The sequence below is a fragment of the Xenopus laevis genome, chromosome 5L (assembly GCF_017654675.1).
Source record: "Xenopus laevis strain J_2021 chromosome 5L, Xenopus_laevis_v10.1, whole genome shotgun sequence".
Taxonomy (NCBI): Eukaryota; Metazoa; Chordata; class Amphibia; order Anura; family Pipidae; genus Xenopus; species Xenopus laevis.
Window position 1 is genome coordinate 67,291,331 of NC_054379.1, and position 15,290 is coordinate 67,306,620.

Genomic DNA, 15,290 nt, shown 5'->3' on the forward strand with positions numbered 1-15,290 from the left:
CTGGTGTCTGGTGTGTCGATACTTGTTGGCAAATCCATCACCTCACAGCACAGGCACTCTCATCACTCTTACTCAACTTCAAGATAGTTACTACATATCTGGCCATGATAAAACCACCTAGTCATGCCAAACACACTGCAGCTCTTGGTTCCCGTGCATCAAAGTAGAATTGGCTAACAATTCTTGTATCAATAGAGTGCAAGAACACCCTAGCACTTTTTATATGACATGTAATTGGTTTTATTCTCCACAGATAGTTGCAAAAATTTAATAATGATGTAATGAGCCTTTTGCCCATTACCTTGTGTTATTATGCATCAGTGTGAAAAAATGTTAAAGCAAGAGACAGATAAATAAGGATAACGCTGAAGAAAAATGTCACCCTTTTGCACATACTGACTTAGCTTTAAAGTCACATGCACAGCCTTGATTTAAAAAAAAAAAACCCTCTGAATTCTCCCTTTGAAAGCCAATACCTTTTTTTCCCCCTGTGCGAGCAGCCAGCCACTACATAAATCACTTGGTGCAAGCTATACCAGAGCACCAAGTCCTGCTGCTTATCCCGCCATCACCATCTGTATGAAAGATGTAAGCCGACGTTCACCAACAGAGCATGCACCAACTAGGGTCAGGGAGCATCGGATAAGGTACATGCCAAAATGGAGGGGGGGAGCGGAGACTCAAAAGCACTAAAGTGTAACAATTTAAAGTGTCACTTCACACACCAGATTGGTTTGGGGAGGTGGGAGGCTTACCCTTTAAAATAAAATACACTTTATTATTTAAAGCCAAATAAAAACACTGTTATAAAGGAAAAAAAATAAAATTCCCCCTGAAAAGTGCACCCCTCTAGGATTGCACCCTAACAGGTGCCTACTCTGCCTACCCCTAGTTCCGGCCCTGAACCCCGCCATTTGATGCGGATGTGATGCATTCCCTATCCAACTACATAATGTATAGTCACCCCTTAGTACTGATAGCTAATGACTTTAACAAGGTGCAACAAAAAAAAAATACTGCTGCAGCACCTCTTTGTTGCAAAAAGTGAAAAGTTGAATTTACTGGATTGAGAAAGGGCAAGACTAAGCCTGAAGACTAAGCCCAAAACGTTGCCTGGTTGTCTGACCTAATAAATTCAACTTTTCACGTTTTACTTAACCCCTGGCTATAGTTTCCGTACTGCTTTGCACCCAACTCACAAGGTATATAAGGTGGTTGAAGCACACACAACTATTATTTTAACGAGATGCTGTCCCCTGGTATTGACAGGCTTTGGAGGCATCCTGATAGAACCCCCAGATTCTACCCCTATGTCCAGATGCATTACCTCACTAACCCTTATGGATCCCTGGAGGTCAGCCAACCCAATACTCTTGTTACACAGCCTCTCATTCAGCCCTATCTAGAATCGACCTCGCCTTCATTAACAATGCCATGGTACCCTACATAGCCAACACCTGTTATCTCCTGCTTTGGATGCTTGACCACGCACCAGTACAGATCAAAATAGGGAGACAGGGACCCATCATTAGAATCACTGATTGACCTAACTTGGACCTTTGGTACTATCTCTGCGTTGAGAACAAACGCTGCCACATCACTACTGTTCCTGGTAGACTACCAGCTGCAAAGGCAAATCCCTATGGTCATGCCCCTTACAAATAGTTACACAATTCACCTACCTGGGAATTCAAGTAGCCCCACAATTCACCTACCTTGAAATTCAAGTAGCCCTTCCTATCTCCCAATTTCATACTCTCAACATGGATACCTTGATTCAGTGGGCCCAACACAAGTCCAAAGCATGGGAAACACTAACTATACCTAATTCACAGAGCCAATTATACGGTTCAGAGTCTGCATGTTATGGAAATCCTAACCTCGTACCTGTGCCTAGGATGTGGTGATGAGACAGCCACACTGGTGCATACCCTGTGGTCTTGCTACAATTTGCAGCAATACTGGGGAAAAAAATGGCTAAACAGATCCGTTCTGGGGTGGATACAAGCCATGAAGGACATGGCGATAATGGCAAAGTCCATCAGGAGCAAGAAAGGACAAATGCCCAAATACACACAAATATAGTTCCACTGCTTAGACAATATGAATAACCTACATCTACTGAAAAATGCATGTAACATTTTGCAAAACTCTGGGGCATTTTTTCTCACAGGACACATTAGAGGTGTTTTTCAGCTGCAACTTTTTTTGCACAAAATACATTGGTTGTCTGTGCATTTTGTTGCCGCATTTTTTCATAGCAAAATTTTTCACTGGTTTTTCAAAAATATCCTCCGATGGTGAAATGAGAAATTTTGCCTTGAATCCATTAAACTGCTTAAAAATGTCACTTATTACTACTTGTCAGGTTCCATGTTTGGTTCTTAAAAGTGCAGTGCTAAACTTTAATAATAAAAGATTATTTAACCCTATCGCTGTAAATTTATTTTGCAGTTTTTATTAGACATTTTTTCCCTGTGGTCAACTTGGTGAGCTTTTTAGAACAAGCTACATTAGTTAGTCTTTTCAGTTAGTTAACTTCCCCTAGAGTCAGGTTTATACCATTCTTACATTGTCTTGCTATCATCTTTTTGTGCATCCTTTGCAATAGCCAACAATAAATGAGAGCTACTGGGTAGATAACAATGTGCTGTCCTGTATATATCCTGAATATAACTGCAGTTTTTCCTGTAGTTGCCATGCTGTTGTCATTAATGCTCTCGTTGCTTAAGGGAATTTGTTCTCCACACATTTAGTACTTGCAATAAATAAAACCGCTACTGTTATGCATTTAGATATATCAGATTCCAGTGTAGAGTTACTGGAAACAGTCTTAATTGGTTTTAATTGAACTTCCATGTGAATAGATTCTGAGGCATGGCTACCTTGAAAAGATGGAGGGAGGCATGGTACAATTTGTATACATAAATGGCGCCAATGGTTTTCCATGTTCTAAGTATGCTGCACATTGTATTCCCATGTACTCTCTGGTTCAAGGTGAAATAAATCTAACAATGCTTTGCCAAAGACAGCAGAAGTAAGTCCTGCTAAGGCACAGACATTTTTAAGGTACCCTGAATGTGTTAATATGTGTATATATATATATATATATATATATATATATATATATATATATACACAAACACACACAGTATATTGTTTCAGTCTACCCTGCTACATAACCTATAAGTCACTTAACAGAAGAAAGCATTATCTTCAGCTTGATGATTTGTGCTATAGCAGTATAAATTATGTAGGGCATTGTTGGTACAAACCACTGTATCTGCTCCTAAGCTAACTAGCCAACACTCCTTGGACATGTACATGAGACTTCCAGACTCCTCGTGTAACCCAATTATGAGCTATAGGCTGTTTGGAATGCCAATCTGTCTGCAGCAAGGCAGCAGCACAGTCATAAGACTGACTAACAGTAGATTCTGATGTTGCAGTTTTCACTTTGGCCATGTGCAGTTATGTGCTGTACTACAGGGACATGCCACAAGAACAATGTTCAGAGAAAAGCTTGCTTTTACGGTCCTTCCAGTGGGTCAGTTTCAAGTTTATGAATAATGTAAAGGCCCACATACTCCCTGGTGACCCACTCCATCCGTATGCATTAATTATGAATAGAGTCATGATAGCTAGTGTTCACATATATTCATCTGCAGAGAAAACCACTTCCATTTGATGCCACTGTTCCAGGGATGCTTTTATTAATTGAAACTTGGATTTGCATTGAAAATGTTGAAATCAATATTGCCTGTAATATGATTCTTGTAAGATGTTAGCCTGGCCTTGTATGTAATCTTTTAAAAGCTCGGTAAAACATGAAATTGTGTTCGTCTAATGAACTATAAAATAGACCTTTCAGTTAGAAGCACCAGATACTAAATAAGGTTACAAGTGCACTCGTTAGTTACAATGTCTTTGGTTAAACTGTAATCTTGTGCCCACTGTACACTGATATAGTGTTATTTGGAGTGCTTGGAATCTGGGTTTTTTTTATATATAATAGTTTATAAATTTAGAGCACTGTGCCATAAGGATGCTAATATTATTTTAATATTAAAATGGCACAAATTGATGCTACAGTGCAAGATACTGTCTTTAATATTATAGAGTAAAAGTAAATCAATCAAAAACAAAGAATTGATTGTTAAACTTGACACTATGGAAAAAGGAATTTCAGAGCTTCCTGGATAACGGGTTTGCATAAAACTGATCCCAGAACCTGTACTTCAAAATGAACTGAAGTTTTCTGAAGTGTCTCCATAGTGATAGAAGTGAGTGAAACTGTTAATGTTTGCTGCTAGTATAAATTATACTATATGAGCTTTATTTTGCCTTTTTCAAGTTGTCACAATTATTGAAACACTATCACAAATATTTGTTGCATCTACTGTATATATTTTAAAAGACAATGATTGACATATTTAGATTCTGTGTCTGTATTTTTGCTAATAAGGCTTTAGTATTTATTGTAATATTTGAAACATGGCAGAACAGTGCCTTGACAACAGGAAACCATCATATTTTATTAGTGGAATCCAACAAGGTTAAATCAACTGTTATTGAAAGGAAACTCCATTAGGAATCAGAATTATATTTAGATTGTGTGCAAAAACGTAGTGACATAAACATAAATTACCTGAAAAAGCCTTCATAATGCAGAAAGCATATTGTTTTTTTTTTTCCTCAGGAAATCTAACAAAACATATGAAGTCGAAAGCACATATGAAGAAATGCCTGGAGCTAGGAGTAGCAATGACATCTGTAGATGATGCTGAAGCAGAGGAATCAGGTACGTCACCAGAGTTAAATTAGCTTCTCAGGAGCTTGTGTAAGACGATGAATCGCCCACACTGCTGCCTAACATTGGAGGATAAATTTAGAATAGGACAAATCTCCATGTGTATTCATTTAAAGGAGCTTTACAAACCTTACAGCTTTTTTTCCAGCATTCATGTTTCCTTCAGTGAATAAGTAGCAGCAATTAATACATATTTAAGTTAGGTTTGAAAAATACCATCATGTTCGACCCCTCCAAATGAGACCCAACACACATACACTTATACCAACCTATCTATGCACTCACAAAATATATATGCCAATATCTGTACTAATTGTACATTTTCATATCACCATCATATTATGCTTGTCCAAGAAATAACCCAATCCCCTCTTAAAGGCATTAATAGAATCTGCCATCACAGCATAACCTGGCAGGGCATTCCTCAGTCTCAGTGCCCTCACTGTGAAGAACCACCTATGCTGCTTTAAATGGTAGTTCTATTCCTCTAGCCTGAAGGGGTGGCCTCTGATGTGTTGATGAAGGAAAAAAACATGTATATAATGCCCTCTAATGTACTTGTAAAGAGTAATCATGTCAATTTGCAAGTATCTATTTAAATCCCCAGATCCTTCTCAATTAAGGAAATACCCAACACACTGCCATGTAGTGTATAACTCACACCTTGCTTTTATCAACATTGAACCTAATTTTCCAGTTTGCTGCCCAGTCTTCCAATTTAGTCAAATCACTCTTCAAAGTGGCAACATCCTGCATAGAATTTATAATTTTGCACAATTTATCAGCAAAAATTTAAATTGTACTTTCAATATCCACCTCCAGATCATTAATAAACAAGTTAAAGTGCAAAGGACCAAGTACAGAGCCCTGCGGTACTCCACTAACAACACTGGACCTATTAGGAAAGTTTTGTTTATCGCCACGCTTTGTTATCTATCAAGTTCCAGCCAGTTCTCTATCCAAGTTCAAATATTATGATCCAGAACAATATTCCTTAATTTGACCAGTAACTTTCTATTTGGTACTGTATCAAAAGCTTTAGCAAAGTCTAAGTAGATTACATGCCAGAGTCGAGGTACTTGCTCACCTCCAAATAAAGGCAATCAAATTAGTCTGGCAAGATTTGTTACACTTAAAACCATGCTGGCACAAACTACAATGAAGTCAAGTATCTTATCCATTACTATCCCTTCAAAAAGCTTTCCTAACACTGACATTAACTAACTGGCCTATAGTTTTGAGGCTGGGGTGAATACCATCTGACCCTGGATCTTTGTTTACCTTTAAAAACTGTCAAAAACGGACGCTGGCGTCAAAAATGTTTTAGTCTCTTTTGAATTTCCTCTTGTGTGAACCATGCATCATTAGTTGTATTGCTAGAATTGGGACTTTTAAAAAGGAAACCTTCATTAACTGGTTCCGCATTTGTGTAGACAGACGAAAATTAACAGTTCAGAATCTCTGCCTTTTCTCATAAATTAACTCTATTTTTTTTGTATTTATGTATTTAAAAAATAATTTTGAATTTATTTTACTCCTTGCTGCCATACCATTTTTCATCTCTATTTTAGCCTTATAGCTTTTTTGCATGCTTTATTGGCCTCCTTGTACCTGATAAACATTTCAGCTATCCCATCTAACCTGAATGCTTAAAAAACACCAACAGTAAAATGTTGCAGAGATGCCCTTATACTGTCAAAGTCTGCACATCTAAAATTTAGGGGCAGATTTACCAAAATGTGAGTTTTGAGCTCATCACAAAAATCTCACCCACCTTCTATTCATTCCTAGAATCATATTTTTATCAAATGGTGAACTTTAACTTTCACCCACTGATAGATTCTATAGGAATAAATATAAAGTGGGTCAATTTTTCTGTGGTGAACTCGAAACTCACATCTTGGTAAATCTGCCCCTTAGTGTTTTAGTTACTATCTTATAGAGTTTTCTCTGCAATCTAATTTCAAAATGAGACCATGTTATAATCAATATTCCCTAAATGCTCACCCACACAAATGCTAAAGATGAGTTTGGTATTATTAGTTATGACCAGGTCCAAAAGAGAATCAAAAGTTGTCATTTAGAATACTTACAAACCTGCTAGCTTTTTCTGACTTGACAACCCATTAACCCAGTCAATGTCTGGATAATTGAAGTCACATATAATAACAATCAAATTAGTTTTGAAACCATCTCTATGTGTAATAGTAGCTGGACCTCATACTCCTCCATACTCCATAATTTTTTGGTGAGGTTGCCAAGCCAAAAAATTCATGACTGTGAACCAAATCAAGCTTATACAATTGTTACTGGTGTTGTGCAAATCCAATGGCTGGAACCTAGTGCCTTACAGACCACTAGCAGTTAGGCAGATAAAAAAAAAACTAAAAGGTTGAACTTGATGGACGTGTGTCTTTTTTCAAACTTACTTACTGTATTACTATGTTACTTGTACACAAACTCCCCAATCAGATAATCAGATAAAGAGATGAAAATATAAAGGGCTAATGCAATAAGTGGTTTTTAATACTTGTCTAGGATCCCATAGCAACCAGCAAGTTGGAATTTACTAGTCAGCCTGATGATCCCAAAAGTCCTGATATTTTGCTCAGAGTTGTGAAGAATATCTTTATTTTGACTGATGATGGTTTTTGTTATTTCAGGAAACACTGAAGATACACAGAAAGAGTCTGACAAGAGCAGCCCTGCTATAGATCATCAGTTCTCAGATGCAGAGGAATCAGATGTGGATGATGGTGATGATAATGATGATGAAGATGATGATGATGAAGATTTTGATGACCAGGGAGATATAACACCAAAGACTAGGTCAAGAAGCACCAGCCCACAGCCACCCAGATTTTCCACCTTGCCTGTAACTGCAACTTCAGCATCCCAGAGGGCATCACCTGAAGCCTCTATTGGGCATTCATCTTTGATGAGTTACCTATCGACTATGCCCAGTATTCAGATTACACATCTCATGTCAAAAAGTGCTATGTGTGGAGATTCACAAATGATGGAGTATCAAAGGCTTTTTCTTCAAGATATGGAGCATGAACGTGGTAAAATGGATGTACCTGTTGGCATGGATGAGGACTTTATGCTTACTTCTGAACCTAGCTCCTCTCCCAAAGACTTATCATCTTATAGCCGCCATTCCTCACCAGGCTATGATTCTTCTCCTTGCCGAGATAATTCACCTAAAAGATATTTATCGTTAAGAGGAGATATGTCTCCCAGAAGGCACCTGTCACCAAGGAGAGATGCATCTCCCATGAGGCACCTGTCACCTAGAAAAGAAGCTGCAATAAGGAGAGAATTATCTCCAAGAAGGGATGTATCACCACGGAGACATCTCTCACCATTGAGGCCAATGTCACCAGGAAAAGATCTGTCATCTGGGCGGGATATTTCTCCACGACGAGAGAGAAAATATATGGCCACATTTAGAGCACTTTCACCAAGACGACGTTTACATAATACATACATACATAATACAAGTTTGCCAATGAGTCATTATTTGCACTCAGATTCAGGATTTCTGGGCCATGGAGTAAGTTATGCATGCCATATTTTTATTTCTGTTAATGTTAATTACATGTTTAGCAAGATGGTATCTTTATTTGTTGTTGTCAAGCAGTGGCAGGATTATTACTCACTGTGCTAGATCTTACTTAATACAACAGCAACAACTAGGAATTCTGCATCACCATGTAATATAATTAGCATTGAAAGTATAAATATGACAAAAAATGCCACCACTTACTGGTATCAGAAGAGCTGCACCTGGGTGTAGTCCACATAACAAATGCTCATGTATTGAAGGAAATATGCACTCATAGGTCTTATCTTTGTAAAAAGATTAATTGCAAATCCAAAGTTTCCCCTGTTACACCAGTCTTTCTGAAGTACAACCCACGGAAATCCCCTAAAGGAGAGAGAAAACACAAACATTATGTGATGTGTACACAAGAAAAGTGCAACAAATATATATAAATAGCATGAAATAAACTGCAAAAACTCAATATGTATTAAAACTAAATAGACGTAAAAAACTTACATACTGAAACTATATATATCAACTATGTCAACAATGTGTTATGACAAAATGAATTAAACCAAACAGACTAAAGCCAAAGTAATCGATTATAGAAAATTCAAGTTAATTCAGGCTCGGGCAATAATAAATTTGTTCCTTTTAGAAGCATATTTAGTATATGGTGAACTCTAACTTTCGCCCACTGATAAATACAGTACATTTCTGAAAATCCCATAGCAATGAATAGAAAGTGGGTTTTTCTATGGTGAACTAATTTCAAACAGATAAATATTCCCCTTAGCGTCATCCATTAAGCTGCACATCCAAAGAAAGAACCCCACTAGTCCTACTAATCAGGGGCACAATGACTGCTAGTTATGGTGCTCCCACCATTGTGGGTACAATACTATAAAACAGTTCACATCCCACAGTACACTTAAGCAAAAGAACACAAGTGCCAAACTCTGCGCCACATGGGACATAACTGTTCGGAACAGTTATGCCCCATATAGCCCCTTCATGTCAATGGTTGGTTACTGACTAGTAATGGGTTCGAGAGCTGCAAAGAAGGTAGTTGTGTTTTTGCTATTACATTAGACATTCAATTAAGTCAGCCTTTATAGACATTTTTGGCAAACTATATTGAAAAAATGTTTTATTTTGTATAGGCATGCACCAAATCCACTATTTTGGGAGTTGAACTACCACTGAACTAATCATAATACCTAATTTGCATATTCAAAGTAGGGACAAAGAGAACTACGTGCTGACAAAAGGTCACATGATTTTAAAGATTTGGTTAGGCCAGGTGCATGGATGCTGAATCCTGCTGAAATAGACCGAATCCTGGATTCGGTGCATCCCTAATTTTGCACATCCTATCTGTTTACCCAGTTCCTTTAAATAAGTCACTGATAGTTTATGGGAACCTGTGGTTGCTACAGAATTATAATTATGGAATCAATTAATATTAAAATTGTTCGGTGGGCAGTTTACTGACAAATGCCAACAGTTCACTTTCGAAAAAGTATGGGCCAAGATCCTTTAAGACTCCCAAGCAACTTTGAGCACCCAATTCAGCTGATGCAATAATAGGCTTCTTTTTTTTTTTTTTGGGCTGAGGGGTGCGTTCAGGCTGGTAGATACATGTCCTTTGCAGGATGAGGGCAGGTGCGTGCCAAACTCAGCCCTCATCCCACCCCTCCGCAATGTCATTATTCCACCTCTGGAGACATCAGAGATGGGCGGGTGCCTACCATAGAGACTGTTTGAGATCAGCAAAGAAAGTATCAACTATGTGTTGTAAGAACCACTGGTGTCCAAGTTATCTCTACATCTGTTTGTGTCTGTATTTAACACTTCCTGCACCAATACAGCAAAGGCCCACCAAGAGACATCGAATACCCTTAATACCTTTCAGCTGCTTATTGCACACTCCATATCAAGGGTGGCAGATGTACATATAACAGGGACTATAGACAGGTTGCAGTATACTACCCATGGAACTAATATCATCACTGTCATCATTTATTTATATAACGCTGACAAGATACGCAGTGCTTTACCTTAGCTATAATAAACATGGAATAAATTGTGGATAACAAACAAGGGGTTACAGAGTACAATAGGATTAGAGGGCCCTACACATTAGATTTTACAAACTAAAGGTTAGGGTACAATTCAGACATTAGAATTTTAGAAACAGTTTTGTGATTTATGATACAGCAATGATTGATTAATTAAGGTACATTGAATACGCTTCTTTAAAAAGGTGGGTCTTTACCGTTTTGAAAGAAGGAGAAAGACTGACTAATATACATTTATTATATCACAGATGACAGATCACATTTAATAATTTTGCATATTAAGCAAATTACCCTGCTGCCTGAAAGGGCTGACAAAGTACAGATGATAGGGACTGTGAGCATGTGGCAGTATACTGCCCATGGAACTATTGTACCACTAATACATTCCATAGGTATCTTTTTGTAATGGCAACAGATACCATATATGATATATTTAAGGTATGTATTATTTTATGATGTACGCTACAGACACCAGTTATTCTATAAGGACTACCTCCTTGGTTCAACACCATTAACCCACAACAGTATTAGGGAGTTGTGCTTTTCAAACATTGTTTCTAATGGGACATCAACGTTTTGCAGCTTTACCTTTTAGGCTTTTGAGAGAACCATCATTTTTGCTAGAAATTGTCTGAAAATTTTAATTTTTTAGAGAATTGTTCAGCATAATTTTTCATTCATACTTTTTTAATTCAGACTTTTTAATAAATACATTAGTAGTTTTAGGGGCCGATTAACTAAAACTCAAAAGATCAATTTTTTTTATGAAAACAAATCCAACAAAACTCCCTTCCACGAATTGAACTAATCTATCAATAATTTTTCTAAAAAAATCAGAGCAACAAATTGTTGCAGAAAAATTGATTGTCAATTCATATCTTATAAAAACTAAATTTTATTAATTTTCACTGTGAAAACTAAATTTTTTTGGATTAACGGGCAAAAACAGCACAGATCACGATAATTTAATCTAATCCATCTAGATAAGAACATTGATTTATTCAAATTTGGGTTTTTACAGGTTTTTGCTCTAAAACTCACAAACTTAAATTATAACAAGTATTTAAAGCTAAAAAAATGTGTAAAACTTTGGCATCTTAAAGCTTGCAAGGTCATATATAAATTTATGGGAGCTGTCCTGGGCAAAATGTAAGCTATATATTCAATTTGAGTTTTTCAAAAAAATGTAATCTTGTAAACTCACAAATTTCAGGTATTCTGGTCAGTGATGGGTGAATTTATTCGCCAGGCGCAAATTCCCGCGATTCGCGAAACCACATCGAATCTAATTTTTCGCCGTTTCGCGAAATTCGCTAATTTTTCGGCGAAGAAAAACAGCGCAAATTCACCTATCACTATTTAATATACTTTTGTGATTTTCAGTATTGTTACCTTTGTTTACCAAATGTTGTGTCGGAAGAAGTTACTGTGCAATTGCAAAACCTATTTAAAAAATATTGTAATGAGACAAGTCAGTAATCCACCCTCTTGGGCCACTCCGCAGCTGTTGGATGTATGCAGTTGTTTTTACCATCCACCATTTAAAAAGTATTTGTTTTGTATGCTTAATACATCTAACCTCATCATTCTACTTAAATAGGGATGAATGGACTGTACATTGTGCTGAGATGTGCTGAACTCTTTAGCGTGCTACAGGTGTTATCCTTCCAACATTCCTTTTGAAAGAGAAAATTCACAGTACTAAGAATTGCATATATTTCAGCACAGCCATGTATAATACTTAGCTCAGTAATATTTCTCTTTAAAGGGGGATTTTTGAAGTTATGTGTACAAAGGCTACACTGAGAATGCAAAAAAAAGCCTTAAAGGGGACCTGTCACCCAGACTTTAAAAACTCTATATTACCTTAGGACGGCTAATAAATCATTTAAACATTTAAACATTAAACAAACTCGAGGATTGTTTTGCCTTAAATCAGGATGAATCATATGCTAGTTAGAATAAAGTATGAATAAGATACTGTTTTTATTATTACAGAAAAGGAAATAATGTTTTTAAATTATGATGTATGCATTAAAATGGAGTCTATGGTAGAAGACCTTTCTGTAAACGGGAGCTTTCCGTGTTTCCAGTTTATTTGACTGCAGTGTGTGCATGCATTTTTGTATTTCAACAGTTAAAAATAGCTATTAAATATATTTCATTTTCTTGCTTGCAGAGACAGAACTGGCCACCGGTACCTTATACAAGTCATCATCCAGAAACTGTTCCTGGACAGCAAAGCCCTGGCCAAGCCCTTGAGACTCACAGGGATTATATATTCAGCCACCTCCCTTTACACTCACAGCAACAAGTACGAGCACCTTTACCAATGATCCCTATAGGTGGTATTCAAATGATCCACTCAAATTCTACAATCCAGTCCAGTTCTCATTCTTCTACCGCCACACAATTGCACCTAAAGAGCTCAGATGAAAAGAGAAGTATGTCTTCGGAGTCATGTCCGAGTATCCCATTGCACCTTGATAAACATTCTTCTAATGTCTCTCTGAAAGATTCTTCATCTGAGTCTGACTCCACTTTATTACCTTCTCTTGGACAAAGCCCTACAGATGAAAGCTCCCAACACAATGAAAGGGAACAGGAGGAAAATATACGTACTTGCACAAAAGCCATTGCTTGCCTGAGGATTGCCACGGAGGAAGGTTTACCGCAGAAGCGGGAACTACTTTCTTGTCCTGAGCCGAATCAAAAAACAGAATGTGCACAGCTCAGCATTCGGCACTTTAGTGGACTTGAGGCGGGCACTGCACTTTCAAGCGTCTCAACCACCTATGTTGAATTGTATGGAGATAATGACAGTTTAGGTACATCACAATCTACAACTGCCCATTCCAAATTCTACAGTAAAACTATGGACATGAAAAAGTTAGGCTATCATGGTAGGAAAGATGAGCCACCAAGCGTGCAAGAGGTAAAAGACACAGCAGAATCAAGTAAACCACATTGATTTTGGATGGGCATGGAGACTTCATGACCTGGCTCACATTAAAAGCATGTCTGATACTAAAAGTTAATTTGCCCTTGAAATAAGTACTTGGATGCTGAATACACACATACCCACTTGTGTGTGTATGGATATATATATGTGTGTGCACACACTTGTAGTATATTATTTTAAGCCTGACCAAAATGAAAATTTAAACTCTTGTATTGGGTCTGGTACTTTTAAATGTACAGATGTTTGTGCTTTTTCTTTACTTTGCTTATATTCTTATAAGCATTTTAGCAGTACCCTGTATATATTTTAGAATTTGTGTAACTGCTTTGTAATAATTGTAATTTTCTTTCTTTTTTGGACACTTGGGTCTAATTGTAAAGAAAAAATAGCATCAATATATATGTGAGGTTGCACTAAAAGATATTTTTATATGATTGAAACTGAACAGCTTTTATGTACAGCTCTGATCCTGTAATACTAATATTTATTTACTTTGTTTCATAAAATGTAAATTTTTTCTTAATGTTGTGAATTACTTTTTCTATGTGAAGCATGTGGTTTACTGTTGCGTAATTAGAACAAAATATGTATAGTGTAATCAATGTATTTAAAATTAAATATCATCTTATTGTGCACTTATGCATTGGTTAAACAAAAACGATTAAGGATGTATCAGTTCTTATCTCTTGTAATTTCTTTGTCCCTTGTTTGCTGAATTGACAATAACTTAAGTGCTGGTTGTGATTTGAAAATAATAGTAATGTAAAGCATTAAAAGTACAAATGTGCTATTGTGAGGTTCTCTCCCAAGGCTGTATAAAACAATTATAAATATATCACAAGTATTTGGTCTTACGTGAACATGTGGCTCTGCATTCACAAATCATACATATGGGCAAACATTCCACCCCATGTATATGTACAAGTGTATCACTGGTACAATTATCTGTAACTCTCAGTTGGACACATTGTCACCATATAATATGAATAGAGTGTCTATATAAGGTGGCAAAGCACATCTGACTGTATGGAACTTGGGTTATTCTTTGTGCTATTTAGTGGATTATAATTCTGTGAAACCAAGTTTGTATATGGAATTACAAATAATTAAGGAGTGTTCTTTAAAAAAAGAAATAAATATACAGTTAAATGCAAATTTTGAGTTATGCATTTATTATATAAATGTTTTGAAAATACTCTTGAGACGCATTCTGAAACAATTTAAGTACCCAATTCATCCATTCTCACTGCTGTTGTGTAAGGTACAGATGTGGACCTCTCAAATCTGATTTTGGGACATAACAGTCTATTTTCTGTACACAGTCTATTTTCTGTACACAGTCTATTTTCTTGGCACATCTATCAGCACTATTTAAGTGTCAAATTGTTAACACTTTTCTATCTCTCAAGATAATTGTTCTGGCTGTCAGAAAGGAGTAGTTAAATGGGAAAAAAATCTTAAATGCTGGGAATCCTTAGAGGTAATTGCTGAAAAATGCAAAAGGATCCCTGCATGTAAAGAGTATTTTTAAGAGATTAGATGAGGGCATATAGTGCATATATTTCCCAAGAACGACAAATCTTCCTATGTGTCAGAAATAACTACAACATTCCTAACAAAAAACAAAAACATATCTACATACAAAATTGGTTCCTTGTATGATACTCCAGCTGTGTATGTGTTTCTCTTTGTATTTGTCAAACATCAAAGCCAATATAAATGATATATATATATATATATATATATATATATATATATATATATATATATATATATATATATAGACCAAACGAACAGGAACACACAACCAAAAAAGGATCCAAAGGCTGGGTGCCAGTCTGTAAATATTTAAATCGTCCCTTCAATGACGGCACTCGAAATTCAATCAAG

At 36.5% G+C, this 15,290-nt stretch overlaps 1 protein-coding gene across 3 annotated transcripts in view; it reads left to right on the forward strand.

Annotated features, from left to right (window-relative positions):
• Positions 1 to 14,555, forward strand: part of hivep2.L (human immunodeficiency virus type I enhancer binding protein 2 L homeolog) — a 183,232-nt gene extending 168,677 nt beyond the window's left edge. For all 3 annotated transcript variants that reach the window (XM_018263219.2, XM_018263221.2, XM_041562849.1), the window contains 3 exons: positions 4,700 to 4,801; positions 7,474 to 8,366; positions 12,618 to 14,555. In XM_018263219.2, coding sequence (XP_018118708.1) covers positions 4,700 to 4,801; positions 7,474 to 8,366; positions 12,618 to 13,409 — 1,787 coding nt within the window. In that variant the 3' untranslated portion in view covers positions 13,410 to 14,555. The remainder of the gene's footprint in view (positions 1 to 4,699; positions 4,802 to 7,473; positions 8,367 to 12,617) is intronic.
• Positions 14,556 to 15,290: the final 735 nt, after the last annotated feature.